The sequence below is a fragment of the Balaenoptera ricei genome, chromosome 9 (genome assembly GCF_028023285.1).
Source record: "Balaenoptera ricei isolate mBalRic1 chromosome 9, mBalRic1.hap2, whole genome shotgun sequence".
Lineage (NCBI taxonomy): Eukaryota > Metazoa > Chordata > Mammalia > Artiodactyla > Balaenopteridae > Balaenoptera > Balaenoptera ricei.
The window spans coordinates 105581459-105599048 of NC_082647.1; the positions used below are offsets into that span (position 1 = coordinate 105581459).

General features: G+C 53.5%; 1 protein-coding gene and 2 non-coding genes across 10 annotated transcripts; all 3 read right to left on the minus strand.

Moving 5' to 3' along the window:
* Positions 1-3563: 3563 nt before the first annotated feature.
* On the minus strand, positions 3564-13660 carry TBRG4 (transforming growth factor beta regulator 4). Of its 8 annotated transcripts, XM_059934285.1 has the most exons (13): positions 13517-13639; positions 12847-12980; positions 12180-12295; positions 10865-11329; positions 8569-8892; positions 7794-7965; positions 7358-7515; positions 6634-6744; positions 5726-5870; positions 5113-5358; positions 4736-4847; positions 4508-4622; positions 3564-3857 (listed from the first exon to the last, which is right to left on the minus strand). In XM_059934285.1, exons 4-13 carry the CDS (start codon positions 11276-11278, stop codon positions 3756-3758), a joined length of 1899 nt encoding a protein of 632 aa, XP_059790268.1. In that variant the 5' UTR covers positions 11279-11329; positions 12180-12295; positions 12847-12980; positions 13517-13639; the 3' UTR covers positions 3564-3755. The 8 variants fall into 8 exon arrangements, with proteins under 8 accessions (XP_059790268.1, XP_059790269.1, XP_059790271.1 ...); XM_059934286.1 differs by lacking the exon at positions 12180-12295 and having other exon boundaries at positions 13559-13645; XM_059934288.1 differs by lacking the exon at positions 12180-12295 and having other exon boundaries at positions 12847-12923.
* On the minus strand, positions 7610-7744 carry LOC132372253 (small nucleolar RNA SNORA5). The gene has a single exon (XR_009505124.1). It is a non-coding gene; the product is annotated as a small nucleolar RNA SNORA5 (small nucleolar RNA).
* Positions 8132-8268, minus strand: LOC132372254 (small nucleolar RNA SNORA5). Its single transcript, XR_009505125.1, has one exon. It is a non-coding gene; the product is annotated as a small nucleolar RNA SNORA5 (small nucleolar RNA).
* Positions 13661-17590: the final 3930 nt, after the last annotated feature.

Here is a 17590-nt window from a genome sequence, read left to right on the forward strand (position 1 = left end):
CTGCTAGCCCTGTTTCTCTGGAGAATGCTGACTAATAACAGGGCTACAGAGTCTGAGGGCATTTCAAGGATACTAAGGGAATGCTACAGACAACTTAATGCTCATAAATTCAGCAACTTTGAAGAAACGGACAATTACTTGAAAATTGAAATCTACCAAAAATTCAAACAAGATGAAATAGATAATATGAATAGTCCTAAAACCATGAAAGAAATTGAATTTGTAACTTAAAAAAAAGCTTCCCCAAAGAAGTCTTTAGGCCCAGATAGTTTCACTGGAGTTCTACCAAGTACTTAAAGTAGAATTAACATCAATTTTAGACAATCTCTTTCACAAAATAGGAGAAAACACTTCCTAACTCATTTTAGGAGACAAGAAATACCCTGATACCCAGACCACGCAAAGATAGTACCCAAAACAAACAAACAAAAACTACAGACCAATATCTCCCATGAACATAGGCACAAAAAAATCTAAAATATAAGCAAATCAAATCCAACAATGTATAAAAAGAATTATACATCATGACCAAGTAGAATTTATTCCAGCTATGCAAGGGTGGTTCAACACTTGAAGATCAATGTAACCCACTACACCAACAGACTAAAGAAGAAAAATTATATATCAATTGATACAGAAAAAGCATTTGACATAGCCCATCAGCCATTCAGATTAAAAAAAAAAAAACTTCTCAGCAAGTTAAAATAAACTTGATAAAAATCATATACAAAAAAGCCTTACAGCTAACATCACCCTTGGTGGTGAAAGACTGAATGCTTTCTACGATTGGGAACAAGGCAGGGATGCCTGTTCTCAACAGAAGCTCCCCTCCCCTGCCCTTTTTTCAAACAGTACTGGAAGTTCTAACCCCTGCAATAAGGCAAGAAAAATAAGTAAAAAGCAGATGGACTTCAGAATGAAAGCATGAGGAACTCCACTGACCAGCTCCCCAGTGAAAACTGGTGAAAATTATAAAACAGGCAAACATTTAAAGCTCCTGGAAAGGGTCTGAAGGGCAAATAGGTGAAGAAATAGCTATTCAAGATCTATGCTGGGAATTTCCTGGCGGTCCAGTGGTTAAGACTTTGTGCTTCCACTGCAGAGGGAGTGGGTTTCCCCCGGCTGGGGAACTAAGATCACACATGCCACGTGGCACAGCCAAAATAAATAAATAAATAATAAATAAATAAAATAAATCTATGCAAATTTACAAAGAAAGCAGAGTCTAGAGTAGTTGAGAATCCACCTTGTGCAGAGTGGTGCAGCCAAAAACACAGGGCCCCTCACCCCCTGCCCCTACCCTGAGGGGATGAAGGGCTTTGGCACTTCTTATCCTGCCCCCAGATACCCGCTGCTGGAGCTGAACCCCAGGCAAGTGTGGCTAAGAGGCGGGGCTCCCTTCTGTTTAGCCCCCACTTGTGGGAGAGAGACTCTACTTCACCAAAATTTAGAAATTTTGTGTTTCAAAGGCCACCATCAAGAAAGTGAAAATATAGCCCACAAAATGGGAGAAAATATTTGCAAGTCATTTATCTGATAAGGGACTTGTTTCTAGAACGTATTAAGAACTCTTACAACCCAATAAGACAACCTAATTAAAAACTGGACAAAGGATCTGAATAGGTATTTCTCCAAAAATTCTATGTAAATAGGCCATAAGCACATGAAAAGATATTAGTCATCATGGAAATGAAAATCAAAACCACAATGGGATAGCACTTCATACCCACCAAGATGACTAGAATAAAAAAATTAGATAAGTGTTCCGCATCCCTAGCCATTAGGCGAATGCAAGTGAAAAGGCATCACTCCGTACCCACCAGAATTGCTGCAGGAATCCCTGAGAACACCAAGGGCTGGCAGGGACGTGGGGAACTTCACTGCCCCTCACATTGCTGGGGGGACTGTAGCATGGTACAGCACCCCCGGCAAACACTGTGGCAGTTTCTGAAACAATATATAAATCCCATACGACCCAGCAGCTGTATTCCCGGGCACTTATCCCAGAGAAATGAAAGCTTAGGTTTACACAAACACCCACACACAGGGCTGAATCAGTCTAACAGCAGTAACAAGGAAGGACCTACTGGATGAAATGCCACAGAACGGTGCCTGTGAAGAAACCCGATATCTAAAGGTTATATACTGTATGATTCCTCTATAGAACATTCTCCAAGTGACAAATCAGAAGTGGAGGACAGGTTGGCAGTTGCTGGTTAGCTGAGAACAAGGTGGAGGTATGAGCATAACGGACAACATGAGGCGTCCTGGTGGTGATGCACGTGTCCTGCATGTGGACCTTTATTCCCATCAGTGTCCTGGCGTGACATGTGCCAGCGTTCTACAAGATGTCACCTTTGGGGAAACTGGTAGGGGCACAAGGGACCACTGTAGTTTCTTACAACTGCAGAGAACCTGTTAAAGTATGTCAGATAGAAGCCAGAGATCCTGGTGAATAGGACGAGCTCCTTCCTCAGTGGGAGCTCCCAGAGGCGCCCCCCCCCCCCACCCAAACTGGCTCAGCACCCACACGCTTGTCCATACTGGCCCTTCACTTTGGAGTGCCCTCCCTGCTCCCTCATCTTGCCTGGGCTTGGAGTCAGCAGCTTCAGAAAGCCATCTTGGCTGCTCTTCTCTCTGGGTGAAGAACCCCCGCTAGCCTGTGCAAATGACAAGGACCCACGTCCTGTGAGCTGGTGAGCTGGTGCCCTATGGTTCCCCCTCTACCCCGATGCCTGTGTGACTCTTTCTGAGGGACCACTTTGGAGGGAGCGGGGAACAGCTGGGATTGGGGCCCACAGGGGCGAGATGGCCCTTCTCCTCTGCTCAGCTCCACTCACACCAGCCTCTCTCCACTCTGTACTGCTGGAGACACATGACACTGCCCTGTCCCCAGCAAAGTCTCCTGTGAGGGACTGGAAGAAAGCCTATTTTTTTTTTTTTTTGGCCATGCTGCGTGGCTTGTGGGATCTTAGTTACCCAACGAGGGATTGAACCCTGGCCCCCAGCTGTGGAAGCATGGAGTCCTAACCACTAGACGGCCAGGGAGTCCGGAGAATGCCTATTTCTTTCCAGCATCTGGGGGCGCTGCTGCTGGTGTGGTGAAGGGGCCCGGGCTACACAGGCAGATGGTTCCCACAATGGCAGCATGACACCACGGCACTCTGGTCCGGGTGTAAGGATAGCAAGGGGTCTCTTCTGGCCCCAGCGTCAGTCAAGTGCACGCCCATCTTCTACTCAGAGCCAGTGCCTCCTGAGTGACTGGCCTCATGCCACGTGGCAGTGTAGGCCGTCAGGGTCCCTCACTCACCCAAGAGCATCGGATGGGAGGGGACCTCCCAGGACGACTGTCATCAGTAACCACACCATGATTAGAACCCCAAGCCACGCACTGAAAACCCAACTGGCCTCCCCTGGGAAGGTCCTCGTGCGCCGAGGTTCAGCACTGCAGGACTCAGCCTGTGCTGGGGCTGACTGCCAGCCCTGAGCAACAGGCCAGCCGTGCACGAGTGTACACGAGAAGGGTCCTCCGTGGCTGGCAGAGAAGCTGGTGCAGACAGGCAGCTGATTAAAGATTTATTACCCATGAAAGAACGACCTGCCACTCAGAGATGCTGGCCACCAGCCCACTTCCGGCCAAGGTCCCGCACTGAGGTTCGTCCTCGAGCGTGCCACCTCTGGCCCACCCAGTGCTCGTGGCGAGGCCTCCAGGGGAGTCCGGCCCCCTGGGCACAGAGTCCTTGCTACGGGACAGGTTACTTGGCCAGCTCCTCTGCCACTGCTTTGCGCATCTTGTCCTTGAGGTAGGCGCTCTTCTGCCATTCAGACTTGAGTTCCAGCCACTCATAGTATGGGACCTGGGGAGGCAGGAGACAAGTCAGGGCAGGCGGGGACCCTTGTCCCGCCTGCTGCCCTGCACACCACACCCCCGGCCTCCAAATCCCGAAGGAAGAAGCCCACGGAGCTGCTGCAGCATGGGTGGGGAAGAGACCCTGACTTGGTCAGTGCTCAGAGCTGCAGGGGCCCACGACTACACGGGACCAAGAACAGCCTCTAGATTTTAAAAGTTGTACCAAAAGCAAAACAGAAAGCTCAACAGGAGAGTCACTCATGCAACTCTCTGAGCCCTTACAGGACAGCCTGCTCCCGTGGCAGAAGTCTCTGCAGTGAAAAGCTGGAGCCAGGCCCCAGCGCCGGAGCACAGCAGAGCCCTGGATGAGGCACACGTCGGCACTCAGACCTGGGCACCTGGCTGGTCTTACCCCTCCTAAGAGGCCCTGGCTGTGGAGGTGGGAACAGTGCCTACGGCATCAGATACTTAAAAGCTGTGTGACGCTGGGAAAGATCCAACACCCTTTCAAGCTTCCCTCTTCTCACATGTGAAGGGGGAATCCCAACACGGCTGACCTCCAGAGCTGGGGTCTGCGTGAGCACTGACTCCTCCTATCACCCGACTGGGCCGGGGGCTTCTCCCTGTGCAGTCACCGCCCACCCAACAGATACTCACATCGACCAGCAGGAAGCCGGCGGCCAGCAGGTGGCGCCGGGCCATCACGAAGCGCCCCAGTAAGTCTTTGCTTCGGCTGTTGAAGTTGGGGAACTCCCAGCGCAGGAAGGCCAGCCTGCAGGGAGAGGGGCGCTGTGGGTGCTGACAGCTCTCCCAGGCCCCTGGCGGGAAGAGGAAATGCTGAGGAGCCAAGTGCATGTGGCCCCCAAGGGTTGTGTGGTTGCTCACCTCTTGGCCCCCGGGGGTAGTGGCTGGCTGCCAGAGGGCAGGGCGAGATGAGGGGCCACAAAGGCCCTCAGGGGCAGGAGCTGGCTGTCAGTGTCCAGCAGCACCTCAGCATCTAGGGAGAGCACGAAATGAAAACGTGTTGGGGACTGTCCCTTGGCGTCCAACTAGGCTGACAGCCCCGCCCCTACGATGGATGAACAGAGACCCTGGAGAGCAGAGGGGGCAGGTTTAGAACAGTCCCCAGGTGGGACTGCTGGGAGGGGGAGGGGAAGGGGGAGGGGAAGGGGGAGGGGGAGGGGGAGGGGAAGGGGGAGGGGGAGGGGGAGGGGAAGAGGGAGGGGGAGGGGGAGGGGAAGAGGGAGGGGAAGGGCCCTCACCCAGAACCCAGCCATACTGCGTGGCCACCATGAAGCTGCCCTTGTCGGCACTCTCCAGCAGCCCCTTCAGCGTCTCCTGCAGCTCCTTCTGCAAGGGGGTCACCTTCCTGTCAAGGGCCGAGGGCCTGGGGACCAAGGCTGAGGCTGGCAAAAGGGGGCCCGTGTACTCGGGGTGCTCCAGCTGGGCAGTGGCATTGATATGGAGCAGCTTCTGGAAGGTGCTTTGATCCTTTGGGGACTCGCCACCTAACAGGAAAGGATGGAGAGGGGAGGGGCTGGTGGAGGGCCAGGAGGAAGAGAATGGAGGGACACGGGGGCCAGGTGGGAGAGCCAGAGGCACCCCCTCACCCAAGTCTCACCCTGGACTCTGGGTCAGGAGCAGCGGGAAGAGGGTTTGCCGGTCACCCACTAGGAGCGGACAGAGGAGCAGATGCTGGGTGAGCCCGGGCCCGCCCGGTCTCCCCGATGGTGAGCGGAGCCCCAAGGCTCCCAGGCTCCCTCCTGGCTCAAGGCTGGGGCGGTACTTGGGATGGGGCGGGGGGCGGGCGGGGAGAGGGATGCACAGTGGGCTTGCCACCACCCAGGAGAGGGAGGAATACCCCCCACCGCTCACCTAGAAACTGGGTGTGAAACTCAGGGTGGAGCACAGCTTGCAGCTCGGCCTCCAGCGCCTGCTGCAGCACACACAGGGCCCACACCACGTCCACCTGCACGGCTGGCTCCAGGCCCGCCAGCTCTGACCCCAGCTTCTCATGCACCTGGGCAAGGACGGGGTGGGGTGGGGAAAGCAGGTTTGCTCAGTGGCCGCAGGCATCCCTGGGCAGGCAGCAGCTGGAGCTGCCTTATGACCTGGCCACGCTGAGGCCCAAGGGGGTGATGGGGAGCAACGTTGGCCAAGGTGCTCTTGGTCAGGCTTGGGGCACCCCTGGTGGAAGGTACCAGAAACCCTCCTCATCCCTTAGGCCCAACCTGGACAGCAGCTGGGTTCCCCCCGCTGCCCCTCCCACTGGCAGGGACCTATGGCACAAAACCACGTCTCCTGCACAGGGGACGTATTTCTGGCCCTGATAGGAGTTAGAGATTATGAAAGAGGAAGCAGCTGGCCGGCTGGGGCAGTGCCCACCGCGGGGCCCTAGGGTCATACCCAGTCCACTCACAGGACGCTCTCACCCCTGCAAGTGGATTGAGGTCTCTGAGCCCCAACAGGGCGTTCAGGGAGCACTAGGAAGCAAGAGCAAGGGTCCCCCAGCCCTACTGCACAGCGAGCCGTCGGATGCACTCCTGACCCTTGGCTGCCATGCTGGGTTTTGCGTGTTTCGTCCCTAGACAATCCCTGGGACGCCTGGCTCTAGCCACTCCCTCCACGCCCCCATGGCAGGCCTTCTTCCTTCCTGCCTACCTGGGGCCCCTCAGCACAAATCCGGTCTCTTCCCTCCCTCCCACTCAGTCCCGAGCTGCTCCGAGGCGGGCTGAGCATCCGAGGCACGGGGAGTGTAGGAGCTGGGGGCGTGAAGACTGTACCAGGCTGAAGAACGGGTCCTCCCGTTCTGGGTGGAAGTTCACACGGGCGAAAGCCAGGAGCATGTTGTACAGGTGTGGCAGAGTGATGCTCTGGGCTCTGTCCAGGACGTGCTGGGCCGGTCAGGCAGGACAGAAAGGCCGGATGAGAGGGGCCCGGTGGCCAGTGCCCCGTGCAGACCTGGCCCTCCCCCAGAGCCCATGAGCTCCTAGCCCCAAGGGGTAATTTACACAGGGCAGTGGTCAGAGGGCCAGACCCTATCCTCCCAGAGGCAATCACACACACAAAAGGCCGCTGACGACAGCTTTAGAAATACTCCTCAGCCTACAAACACAGTTTCAACCTGTTGCACATAAACCGAAGTGCAAACATCCTCTTTCTTCACAACTCCACCCTGGGGCAGCTGGAAGTTTAGGGAGAGTTCTGAGTGGATTTTCAGCCTCGCTGTCTACACTGCTCCCCACACAGCTACCCAAAGACAAACAAAAACTCCTACAAAGTTTGGTGAAAGAATGGAAAAAACCGTTTTCAACTACATTTTCTTTCACTACTAAATCGTATCATTTCTCTCCAAATAAGCCAGAATAAGGACTCCATGTTTGCCACCAGGAAGTGTTTCCAGGCCGGAGGGGCCTCCCTGATGAAACGACCAGGGAGCCGGCTAAAGCAGGGGGTCAGGCACAGAAGGCCCTCAAAGCCAGGCCTCAGGTCTGCACCCCAGCTCACCTGGGCAAAGGCCTCAAACAGGGGCAGATTGAGCCACTTAAGGAAGGCAAAGGACTTGGTGCAGCGGGCCACCTCGCTGGACGTCAGGCTAGGAGTGTGGGGCAACAGGTCTGCAGCCAAGCGCTGGAACACCTGCGTCTGGTGGAAGCCGAGTTTGCCTTGGGGACAGAGCCCGAGATTTAACTGGTGAGGACTGGAAAGCCACCCTCAGGCCCACCCCGCCACCCACCCTGGTCTCAAGGAGTAAGAGCTTGGTGTCTGTAACCAAATGTATCCCTGAGGCCCAGCAGAGAGGATCAGGGCCCATGAGTCACAGTGTTTCTGTGGCAGCCTTTTAGGCCAGTGCCCGCCACGGGTGAGGCAGGCACCGAATTTGACACAGCTGCGGCCAGAACTCAGCCCCCGCCCCGCTCTGCTCTCCGTGCACAGGGCTCACCATAGGCGTAGGCCAGGTCCAGGAGGATGCCTTTCGTCAGGGGGAAGGGCTTCTGGACCAGGTGGTAAGAGATGGCCCGCAGCAAGGGCACCGACCGCCGCTTCTGAGCTGCCAATGTCACCAGCACCTTCCGCAGCTCCTCAGGGCCAAACTGCTCCACCAGCTCCAGGCACTGTCAACCACAGCCGGCAGGGGTCAGCTCGATGGCCCGAGGGCCAGGGGTCCCATGCGGTGCAGGCCCTGCGAGACAGTAACTGGGCCTGAGCTTACTAAACACAGGCCCCATCTGTGCAGGGCCTGCCCCCATTCCCACCCCAGGGAGCCCCCAGACCGGGGCGCCATGTCCGCAGCCAAACTTATCCCCAGGTCCCAGGGCAGGGGACCCGGGGCCCATGAGCTGCGGAGCTTGCTGTGGCAGTCATCTGGGCCAGCCCCCGCTACCACGGGAACAGGGGCTGAATTTGACTTGACTGCAGGGCTGGGGGTGGAGCGGGGGGGGACAGGCGAGGTATCTCTAGGAAGCACTAGCCAGAGGCTGAGCCACCGGGGTGGCCCAGGACACACTTCAGGAGCTGCCGGCCATGCCACCTCCAGGTTACGTGCAAGACGCATTTTGGAGGAAGACAAAGGAGTGGGGTTCAGGCTCTGCACCCCCTGGATCCTCAGAGGAGCCAGTGGGTGCGGAGAGCTGCCTGCAGCTGTCTGAAGCGCCAGTTCCTCCAGTGCCATGCCCCCGACTCCGGACAGAAGCTGCCAGGGCTCTCGGTCCCAGTACCTTGTCCTCCAGGCGGGTCATCAGAGACTCGGAGAGGAGCCCCGTCTTCATCATCATGGCCACCACCATGCGGCTGTCATCGATTTCTGCCCAGCGCCGCTCCAGGTGCACAAGCAGCTCAGCCAGCAGCTCCCGGGAGCCCTGCTCCTGCATGTAGGTGGCGCTGGACTCGGCCAGGAAGGCCAGGTGCTTGTACTTCAGCCTGCGCATGCGCCAGCGGACCTCCTGCTCCACCGATCGCAGCTCCTTGGAGGTGGCGGGAAGTCCCAGCGCATAGAGGCTCCGGAGCAGCTTCACGAGGGTCCCATGCCAGACTGCAGTTATCTGGGCGGGGGGAAACAGGCAAGGTCACACCTGGGACCCTGCTGACCCTGTGCTGTTTCAGAGCAGGCCAAGGCTCTGAGCTGGTGGCTGCCTCCCTAGAGGCAGCTCCCCACCTGTCATTTTAACGGGCGCACCAGGCTGCTCCTCACAGCCTGTCTGGGCCAGCAGGCCCACCACAGCGCCCCCTGCAGGGCGTGTCTCCAGGCCTCAGAGGAATACGGGGGCCACTCACGGAGCCCTCTGGTCCCGCCCCCAGGGAAGGCAGTGTGCGGTAGCTGAGCAGGGCTCTGTTGTCTGCTGCGCTAAGGCTCTTAACTCCGCCACTGCAAGTCTCCTGAGCCCTCATCTGTGAAATGGGGCTGCACTGCTGAGAGGGGGAGCTGAAATCACACACACGACGTGAGGGGCAAACAGAAAAGCTGTTGTTGTGTGAAAGGCCGGGCAGAAGGAGAAAAGTATGCCCTCATACTTGGGACCTCCCTGGCGGTCCAGTGGTTAGGACTCTGTGCTTCCACTGCAGGGGCCAGGTTCAATCCCTGGTTTGAGGAACTAAGATCCCACAAGCTGCGTGGTGCAGCAAAACAAAAAAAAAAGTATGAATTTGATCTCAGTATCACATGAGCCCCCAGTGGCTCCTGCTTTTTCTACAGATTTCCCAGAAGTAGGAGGGCTCTTTAAAAGAAATCTTGTTCACCACTCACGTTTCTAAATACTTTGTTCCTGGTTCATTACTAGCTTGTAATTTTGTTACAATGTAATTTGTTACAATATAATTTTGTGATTGTAATTTTGTAATTACAATTTTGTAATTTTGTTCCAAACGTCCAGTCTTGTCTCTAAAGCTTACTTCAATTTGTGTGTAAAATGTTCAGTGAATAACTAAAATTATAGTCTTAGAAAAAGAAAGGATCTACTTAATTTTTGAGTTATATTCTCAATAAGAAGTAAATCTGTACTGTGACCCGCACACACACACTTAACTAAGACAAAAAGTTCCACGAAACACTTCCCTTACTACATGTGAATTGTTTTCTACATTACTCTATTTCATTAAAAACACTTGGCCACTTCTACTACACTTTCATAACCTACAGTTTGAAAAAATTCATTTAATGTGACCCCTTCCTTGAGCTGTGAGTCTCCTCCTCATCATCCCTGACAAGTGGACACAGGGTCTCGCCCTTCTGGAGCAGCCAGGGTGAGGGTCTGTACCTCTTTGCCGCGCCCCAGGCCCTCTGGCTCCAGCAGACCCCACGGAGCCACGGGAAGGGTCTGCATGAAGGGAGTCCTTCCTCACATGGAACACAAACTGGGTAGAGTCCTGCCCCCAACCCCTGCCACACACAGGTCCCTTCTCTCCACACTCCACCTTGAAGCACCTGATCAGATAACGCCCATGGCCAGCTCAAGTTTCTGAGATCCTCCGCTAATCACCCCTCATCTCCTCCAGCTTCAAGAGTGTATCCCCCATCAGCCAGACACTGAGTGGGGGCTATGCAAGCCAAGACTGCAGGGCGAGGGGGGAAGCAAGCCCCCGATGCAATGAGAAGAACCGTGCTCGATCCTTGTGCTTCTATTTACTGTGTCTGCGTTGTTTGTCTGTAAGATGAGGACAGAAATATTCACCTAACAGACCTGCTGTGAGGATTAACAAAAGAGAAAGCAGACCTAATTGGGAAGGAAATCCAAAAAAGAGTAGTTATATGTATTCGAATAGCTGATTCACTTTGCTGTACAGCAGAAACTATGGTGTAAAGCAACTATATTCTAATAAAAATTAATTTTAAAAAAAGAGAAGAAACACATTAGAGTACTTTGGAATCTATAAAATGAAAAAATACCACAGGACGTGGAGGGCCTGAACACACAGCGGAGCTCCTGTCTACACCCGGAAAGTGACTGGATGCTTTGGACTCCGGGGCCTCTGCTGTTTTCTGCTTGTTGAACCTGCAGGAAGGGCTCTCGAACCCACCTGGCTGTTGACAAGATGGAGAAGTTGCTGAAAGCGGGCATCCTGTAGAAGCAAGGCTTTGTCTTTCGGCTTCTCAGACAGCAGGCGAGAGAGCTGGATGAGCGTGAGGGCGGCGTGGTTCTGGTGCAGACAGTGACCGCCACCCAGAAGCTCCAGGAGCTCCTCTGGCCTGGTGGCCTTCTCGATGAGCTGGTCCACCTCCTGGCGCTCAGGGTAGGGAGTAAACACCTGTTCCTTCTCCACAAGCTCTGACAAAGGACCTGGGAGGCGGGAGCTGGATGAGGTAGCCGAGGAAGTCAGAAGCTTCTGGGCTCCCCGGGCGAGTCTGAGCTGGCCAACCGGGGACACGGCAGGGGCCAGACAGGTGGCCTCCCTCAGGAGGCACGTGCATCGCTTCACCAGCCGAGCAGCCATGGCGGCCTGGGGGGCGGGGAGAGAAGCCTCCTAGCAAGTGACTCCAGAGCCCTGAAGAGAAAAAGGACAGAGAAGGGAGTGGTGCAGAGGCAGTTCCCGACTTCCAAACACAACAGAAGAACCAGATAAATGAAAGGGAGTCACAAGGACTTCCCTGGTGGTGCAGTGGTTAAGAATCCGCCTGCCAATGCAGGGGACACGGTTCGATCCCTGGTCCGAAAAGATCCCACATGCCATGGAGCAACTAAGCCCACGCGCCACAACTACTGAGCCTGCGCGCCACAACTACTGAAGCCCGTGCGCCTAGAGCCTGTGTTCCGCAACGAGAAGCCACCGCAATGAGAAGCTCACGCGCCGCAACAAAGAGTAGCCCCCGCTCGCCGCAACTAGAGGAAGCCTGCGCGCAGCAACGAAGACCCAACGCAGAGAAGAATAAAAAAATTAAATAAATAAATTTATTAAAAAAAAAAAAAAAGAGTCACAGCCACACTCCCCATAAGCCAGCCCAAACCTCTCCTTCCTGACCGACCATGCACATGCAGTGGCGTTTTCCGAAGCAAAAATCTCAGAGGGCTTCTGTTTCAGTACATAATACAGCCAAATATCAAGACTTAGGAGCAGCACAGCTTGGGCTGGAGGGTTTCCAGTCCTGGCTGTAGAATCACCTAGGGAATGGTTCAACACCTCAGAATCCCAGGCCCGACCCAAGACCTCTTGAGTGGGAGTCTCTGCACACAGGGCTTGAATAGCGTTCCCCCCAACCTTTTTTTTTGAATTTATTTATTTATTAATTTATTATTATTATTTTTTGGGCTGTGTTGGGTCTTCGTTTCTGTGTGAGGGCTTTTTCTAGTTGCGACAAGCAGGGGCCACTCTTCATCACGGTGCGCAGGCCTCTCACCATCGTGGCCTCTCTTGTTGCGCTCCAGACGCGCAGGCTCAGTAGTTGTGGCTCACGGGCCCAGTCACTCCGCGGCATGTGGTATCTTCCCAGACCAGGGCTCGAACCCGTGTCCCCTGCATTGGCGGGCAGATTCTCAACCACTGCGCCACCAGGGAAGCCCCCCACCTTTTTTTTAATTTTTAAAAGTACGCAGGATTAAAAATTATTGACTTATGGAGACAATGAGACAGAATATTTTCAATAAGACTACTTATGGAAAACCCTGGACATATAATCCATATATACATCCCACAGCTTCTGTGGATATTATTTTAATACTTATAGACGTGTGAGTGAGCCTCCCCAAACCAACCTACACTATTACTCACCGACCTACTAAACACACACACACACACACACACACACACACACACACACACATGCTTTCTAAGAGCAAACCTCCTGAACCAATCATAAAAAGCACTTCACAACATGGCCCAGAACTATCTTCCCAGTTTTACCTCTTTTTCCTCCCTGGAACACACCCTCATTCTAAACAGTCCTTGCACTTTCATTACACCTTGGCAGGGCAGGGCAAGACCTACTGCCTCGTTATTTTTAACCCCCTTTCACAGGGCTCGGAAAATCACCCCCCATCTTCCCGCACCCAGACAAAAAACGTTACCTCCTCCAAGAATGTTACATATCCTGATGCAGCTGCTTTTAACAACTCTGTCCTGCTCACCAGCGTGAATAAATGACCTGGGTAAGGCACACCGCCGGGGCACAATAGAAGGCGTTATAACCTGGGCCTCCCTCCTGCCAAAGCAGAGAACGTGTTTGACCTTCGATTTCCCGTAACTTGGTCTGGGACATTTTATTTTTACGTGAGCTCACTGTTGCAGCTGTAGAAAGCTTAGAGTAACTGTACATAAAGCAAGAGACTCAGAGTGGGGGAACACCGACCCAAGCGTAACATCCACCATCCACAGAGCCCCAACGGCGGGGAAGCACTGAAAACGTTCCCGACTAAAGACCGTCCTACGAGCTAGCGAGGAAAACAAGTTCAGAAGCCCCACTGGGATTTGTGGAAACACCAACCCAGAAGTTCGGCCCTCAGACACAGAAAGAGAACGACTTGCACGAAGGCCAGCCAGCGACAGCGCGGAGGACCAGTGCGGGGCTCGCAGGCCGCCACGCGGGACCTCGGAAAAGGGGCGCGTGCGCACGAGCAGGCGCGGGTCTGAACCGGGCCCGCCCCCACCACCGTGCCCCCCGTCCCCCACCCCTACCCCCTGCGTCCCAGCGCGCCCTCCCGGTCTCCTCTCCCGGCCACGCCCCCATGCCTTCAGGACCTAAGCTCCTCAGGACCCTCTTTCCCCGGCCCGGAGACCTACGCCGCCGCCGCCGCCGCCGCCGCAAGCGCCCCGCCTGACCTCCATACGCCCCAGCACAGCCCTCGGCCCACGCTGCGCGGCGCGCTCTTTTACGTCACTCTGCGCGCCGCCGGAAGCGAGGCTCGCCGCCCGCCGCCCAGCCGGAAATCAGTCCCGGTTCCTTTTTCCGGTTGGGGTGGTGTTCGCTCAGGGCGCGGACTAGATGAAGTGAAAGGCAGGTGTTGAGCAACTTCGGAAAAATGGGAGGGGCGGTGGGGAAGAATAAAGTGTCCAGAAACGGAGGCTGGGAGGCCTGGGCGCCCTCTGGTCAGTACCCAGCCCTCATTCGGAGTATAGGAGGCGACGCTTTGTCGTCAGTGCGTGCTTCCCTCCACCTTCCAGCCCCGTGCCTTACCGCGGGCTTCTCACAGCCTCTAGAGAAGCCCCGGCTGTAGACTGCCCAGGGCTGGGCTGTGACACGCTGGGAAGGCCTCTCAGCACAGGTGTGCAGAAATGTAGGCACAAATTGCCTAGATCTTGCAGTTTTTCCAAAAAAGAATCTAGGATTCTGGAATTCTATGTGCAGTCTCTTGACTTTTAAATATTGACGTTTACCTGTAAAAGAAACTGTGGGGTAAGCCAAGCAAGATGTATCTGAGTTGTGTATGTGGACTTGATTTATCTTTCTTCCTGCACGACGTTTTATTTCCATGGAATTAAGAATTGCTTAGTTTTTTGGCATAAGATTCCAGGGACCTGCCTGGGGGTTTATTTATTTTTATTTTAGTTTTTAAAAATAAATTTATCTTTGGCTGTGTTGCTGCACGCGGGCTTTCTCTAGTTGCGGAAAGCGGGGGCTACTCTGTTGTGGTGCGTGGGCTTCTCATTGCGGTGGCCTCTCGTTGCGGTGGCCTCTCGTTGCGGAGCACGGGCTCTAGGTGCATGGGCTCAGTAGTTGTGGCTCATGGGCTCTAGAGCGCAGGCTCAGTAGTTGTGGCGCACGGGCTTAGTTGCTCCGTGGCATGTGGGATCTTCCCGGACCAGGGCTCGAACCCGTGTCCCCTGTATTGGCAGGAGGATTCTCAACCCCTGCGCCACCAGGGAAGCCCTCCTTGGTGGTATAGTGGTTAAGACTCTGTGCTTCCAACGCAGGGGGCGTCGGTTCGATCCCTGGTCGGGGAACTAAGATCCCACGTGCCGCGTGGCTTGGCCAAAAAATTTTAAAAATGGAAAAAAAAATTCCATGTATTTGTCACAATTTCTGCCTCAATCCTTCACCAGTTGTATAAATCTCTCAAGATGTTCAGACACTTCAGCTAGGTCATCAGTTTAATCTTACTGAAGAAGTCTCTTCCTGAGCCTTCTGACCTCCTATGTGATTATCACCACTATGCTCTCAGCGCGAGTGTCATCCTGGGATCTCCCTTTACCATGTCCTCAGTATTCCTTTCGCTTCTCTTGATGCTAGCTCTCTTATTTTCTGTCCTTTATCTTATTTCTTGGGTTATGCCCTTGTTTGGGTGGAGCACATCCTTCAGTACCTCTGTGAGAAATGATGCAAAGGAGGTCAGTAAAGGCCTTGCAGATCTGAAATGTCTTTATTATATTCTCCTGCTTGATTGATAGTGTGGCTGGGTGTTTTAGAAATCATTTCCTGATTTTGAAACCTTGCTTACTCTGGGAGACTCCAGCTTTCAAGCTTCTTGAGTATGTGGAGTCCAAAAATTGTACGTGAGGTGTTTTTTCGCCCGCCCTCCTTCCCTTCCTTCTTCCTTTTTCTTCTTTCCTGTTTCCTTCTCCTCTCCTCCATTCTTTTACTTTTTTTTTTTTTTTAAATTTCTAAAGTATGGAATCTAAATCAACGAACAAAGGATGTTGCAGCCATCAAGCCACTACAGCTGCACCTTGATGGTGAGCCCTGAGGGGACTCAGGATGGGAAAGAACAGGATACTGGCCCCAGATAGCTGAGGTGCATATCGAAGGAATGATTTCAATGAGCCCAGACTAGCATCTTCTCATACATAAAAAGCACTAAATTAATTAACTTGAGATGCCCGGTTTTCTTTAATTAACAGTAATCTTTTGTTGTTCTGACCACCTGGTTTTTGTTACAAAACTATATATCCTGGTTTCTCTTCAATACCTCTTCGGAGCAGTCCCTCAGAGCAATCTGAGAGGCTGCCTCCCGGGTTTGAATCCTCAGAAAGTCCACCAAATCAAACAATTCTCAACTTTTAGGTTGTGCATTTTTTTCAGTTGACAGGAGCCAGTCCAGTGAGACCACATATTACATGATTTCATTTATATGCAGTGTCCTGAAAAGGCAAGTCTGTAGACTTGAAAGTAGATAAATTGTTTTCAGGGGCTGGGGAGATGGGGGGTGGTGGTGTAATGGGGAGTGACTAATGGGTATGGGATTTCTTTTTGGGGTGGTGAAAATGTTTTGGAATTAGATAGTTGCACGATTAACAACGTATGATGAGCCACTGAGTATACATTAAAGAGCGATTTTTTTTTTTTTTTTGGAATAAAGAGCGAACTTTATGTTAGGTGAATTATACCTCAGTAAAGCTGTGATATTAAAAAGAAAAAGAACGGTGGGCTAAAAAGAAGGAACTCTAGCACATGAGTAGAGCATATTGGCAGTGAACCTCGCCATCAGGCCATTTTGTTGGGTAGCTACTGCTGTCATCTTCTTAGGTCTTTCCTCTTGGGCTGGTGAGACTTTGCAGAGGCATTTCCAGAGCTGCCAATATTTGGGGAGCCTGGCTGAGGAGGACAACTGGGTGGGGCGGAGTGGGTGGTCTCAGGTTTGAGCATGCGTATGTTTCCTTCATTGTTACTGTTGCTACGGAACAAATGAGGCCGTTTGCTTTATTATGCTCGTGGATGTTTTGAGGATGGCTTGTCTCTGCTGTACAATGACTGGGGCCTCCACTGGCAACACTCAAAGCTAGAGACAGTCTACCAAGAGCCCGTGTGTGCCAGCCTCTCTTGCTTAGCTCAGGGGTTCAACCGTGGGTGCTCCAGCAAACAAGGGAGACCCCGTTGCCTTTCATGACCAGCCTCAGGAAGCACACAGGGTCTGCATTCTCCATGGTGGAAGTGGCCATGGCCCCATCTAAACTCAAGAGGGGGTCTCTGACCTCAGTCTCAAGGGGAGGAGTGCCTAAGGATTTGAGGCTGCATTTAGAACTGCCACAGTCACTCAGATTTTAGCAAGGTAAGCCCGCTCTCCCAGAGGGTTGAGGCAATTCATTCCAGATGCCCTCCACTACCCTCTCTGGAGAGAAACTTCTGGCCTTTTTTTGGTGGGGAGAGGTGTTGGAGAAAGGTGGTTACTCAGTTCTGTGGGTTTATTTATTTGGCTGCATCGGGTCTTAGTTGCAGCACATGGTGGGATCTTTGTTGTCGCGCGAGGGATCTTTTGTTTTAGTTGCGGCATGCAGGATCCTTTAGTTGCGGCATGCGGGATCTAGTTCCCTGACCAGGGATCGAACCCGGGCCCCCTGCATTGGGTTCGTGGAGTCTTAACCACTGTGCCACCAGGGACGTCCCCTTATTTCCTTCCTGATTCTACTTGTTAGCACCCTCCACCTTCCTCCTGACCCCAGAACTGCCTTACTGGTGACTTTGAGGGATGGAATGGCCTGGGGCGGGGATCTGACCTAAATGCCCTCCTCGGACAGCAAGGTCCTCGATGAGGAACAAGCCTTGGGTCCACCTGGCAGGACATCAGGGCTGTAGGAGATGAGTTTGTCTCCTTCCCAGAGGGAGGGTGGAAAGGAGAGCCAGGATACCTGAGAGCCTTTCTCATCCAGCACGCTGACAGATGGAGAAGCTGAGGTGCAGAGAGGTGTGGGGACTCGCCAACACCTGTTCCCATTCCAGTTGGAATCAGGGCCAGATGAGCTGGCAGATGACCGTGAGGAGGTTAGGGTACCAATTTGGTCCTACTACCTGCCCACCCTGTAACCTGGGCCGGGTACTGAACCTGCCTGGCTCAGTCTCCAGGTCTGTCAGAGTGCTACTTCAGGATGTGTGGTCAGGAT

Excerpts from the sequence above, each read along its gene's own strand:
- TBRG4 (XM_059934292.1), bottom strand. The coding sequence starts at position 11,278 with ATGGCTGCTCGGCTGGTGAAGCGATGCACGTGCCTCCTGAGGGAGGCC. Across the intron at positions 8,893-10,864 it reads TCCATCTTGTCAACAGCCAG|ATAACTGCAGTCTGGCATGG; the intron begins GTGGGTTCGAGA and ends CCCCCCGCCCAG. Across the intron at positions 5,871-6,633 it reads AGGACCCGTTCTTCAGCCTG|GTGCATGAGAAGCTGGGGTC; the intron begins GTACAGTCTTCA and ends GTCCTTGCCCAG.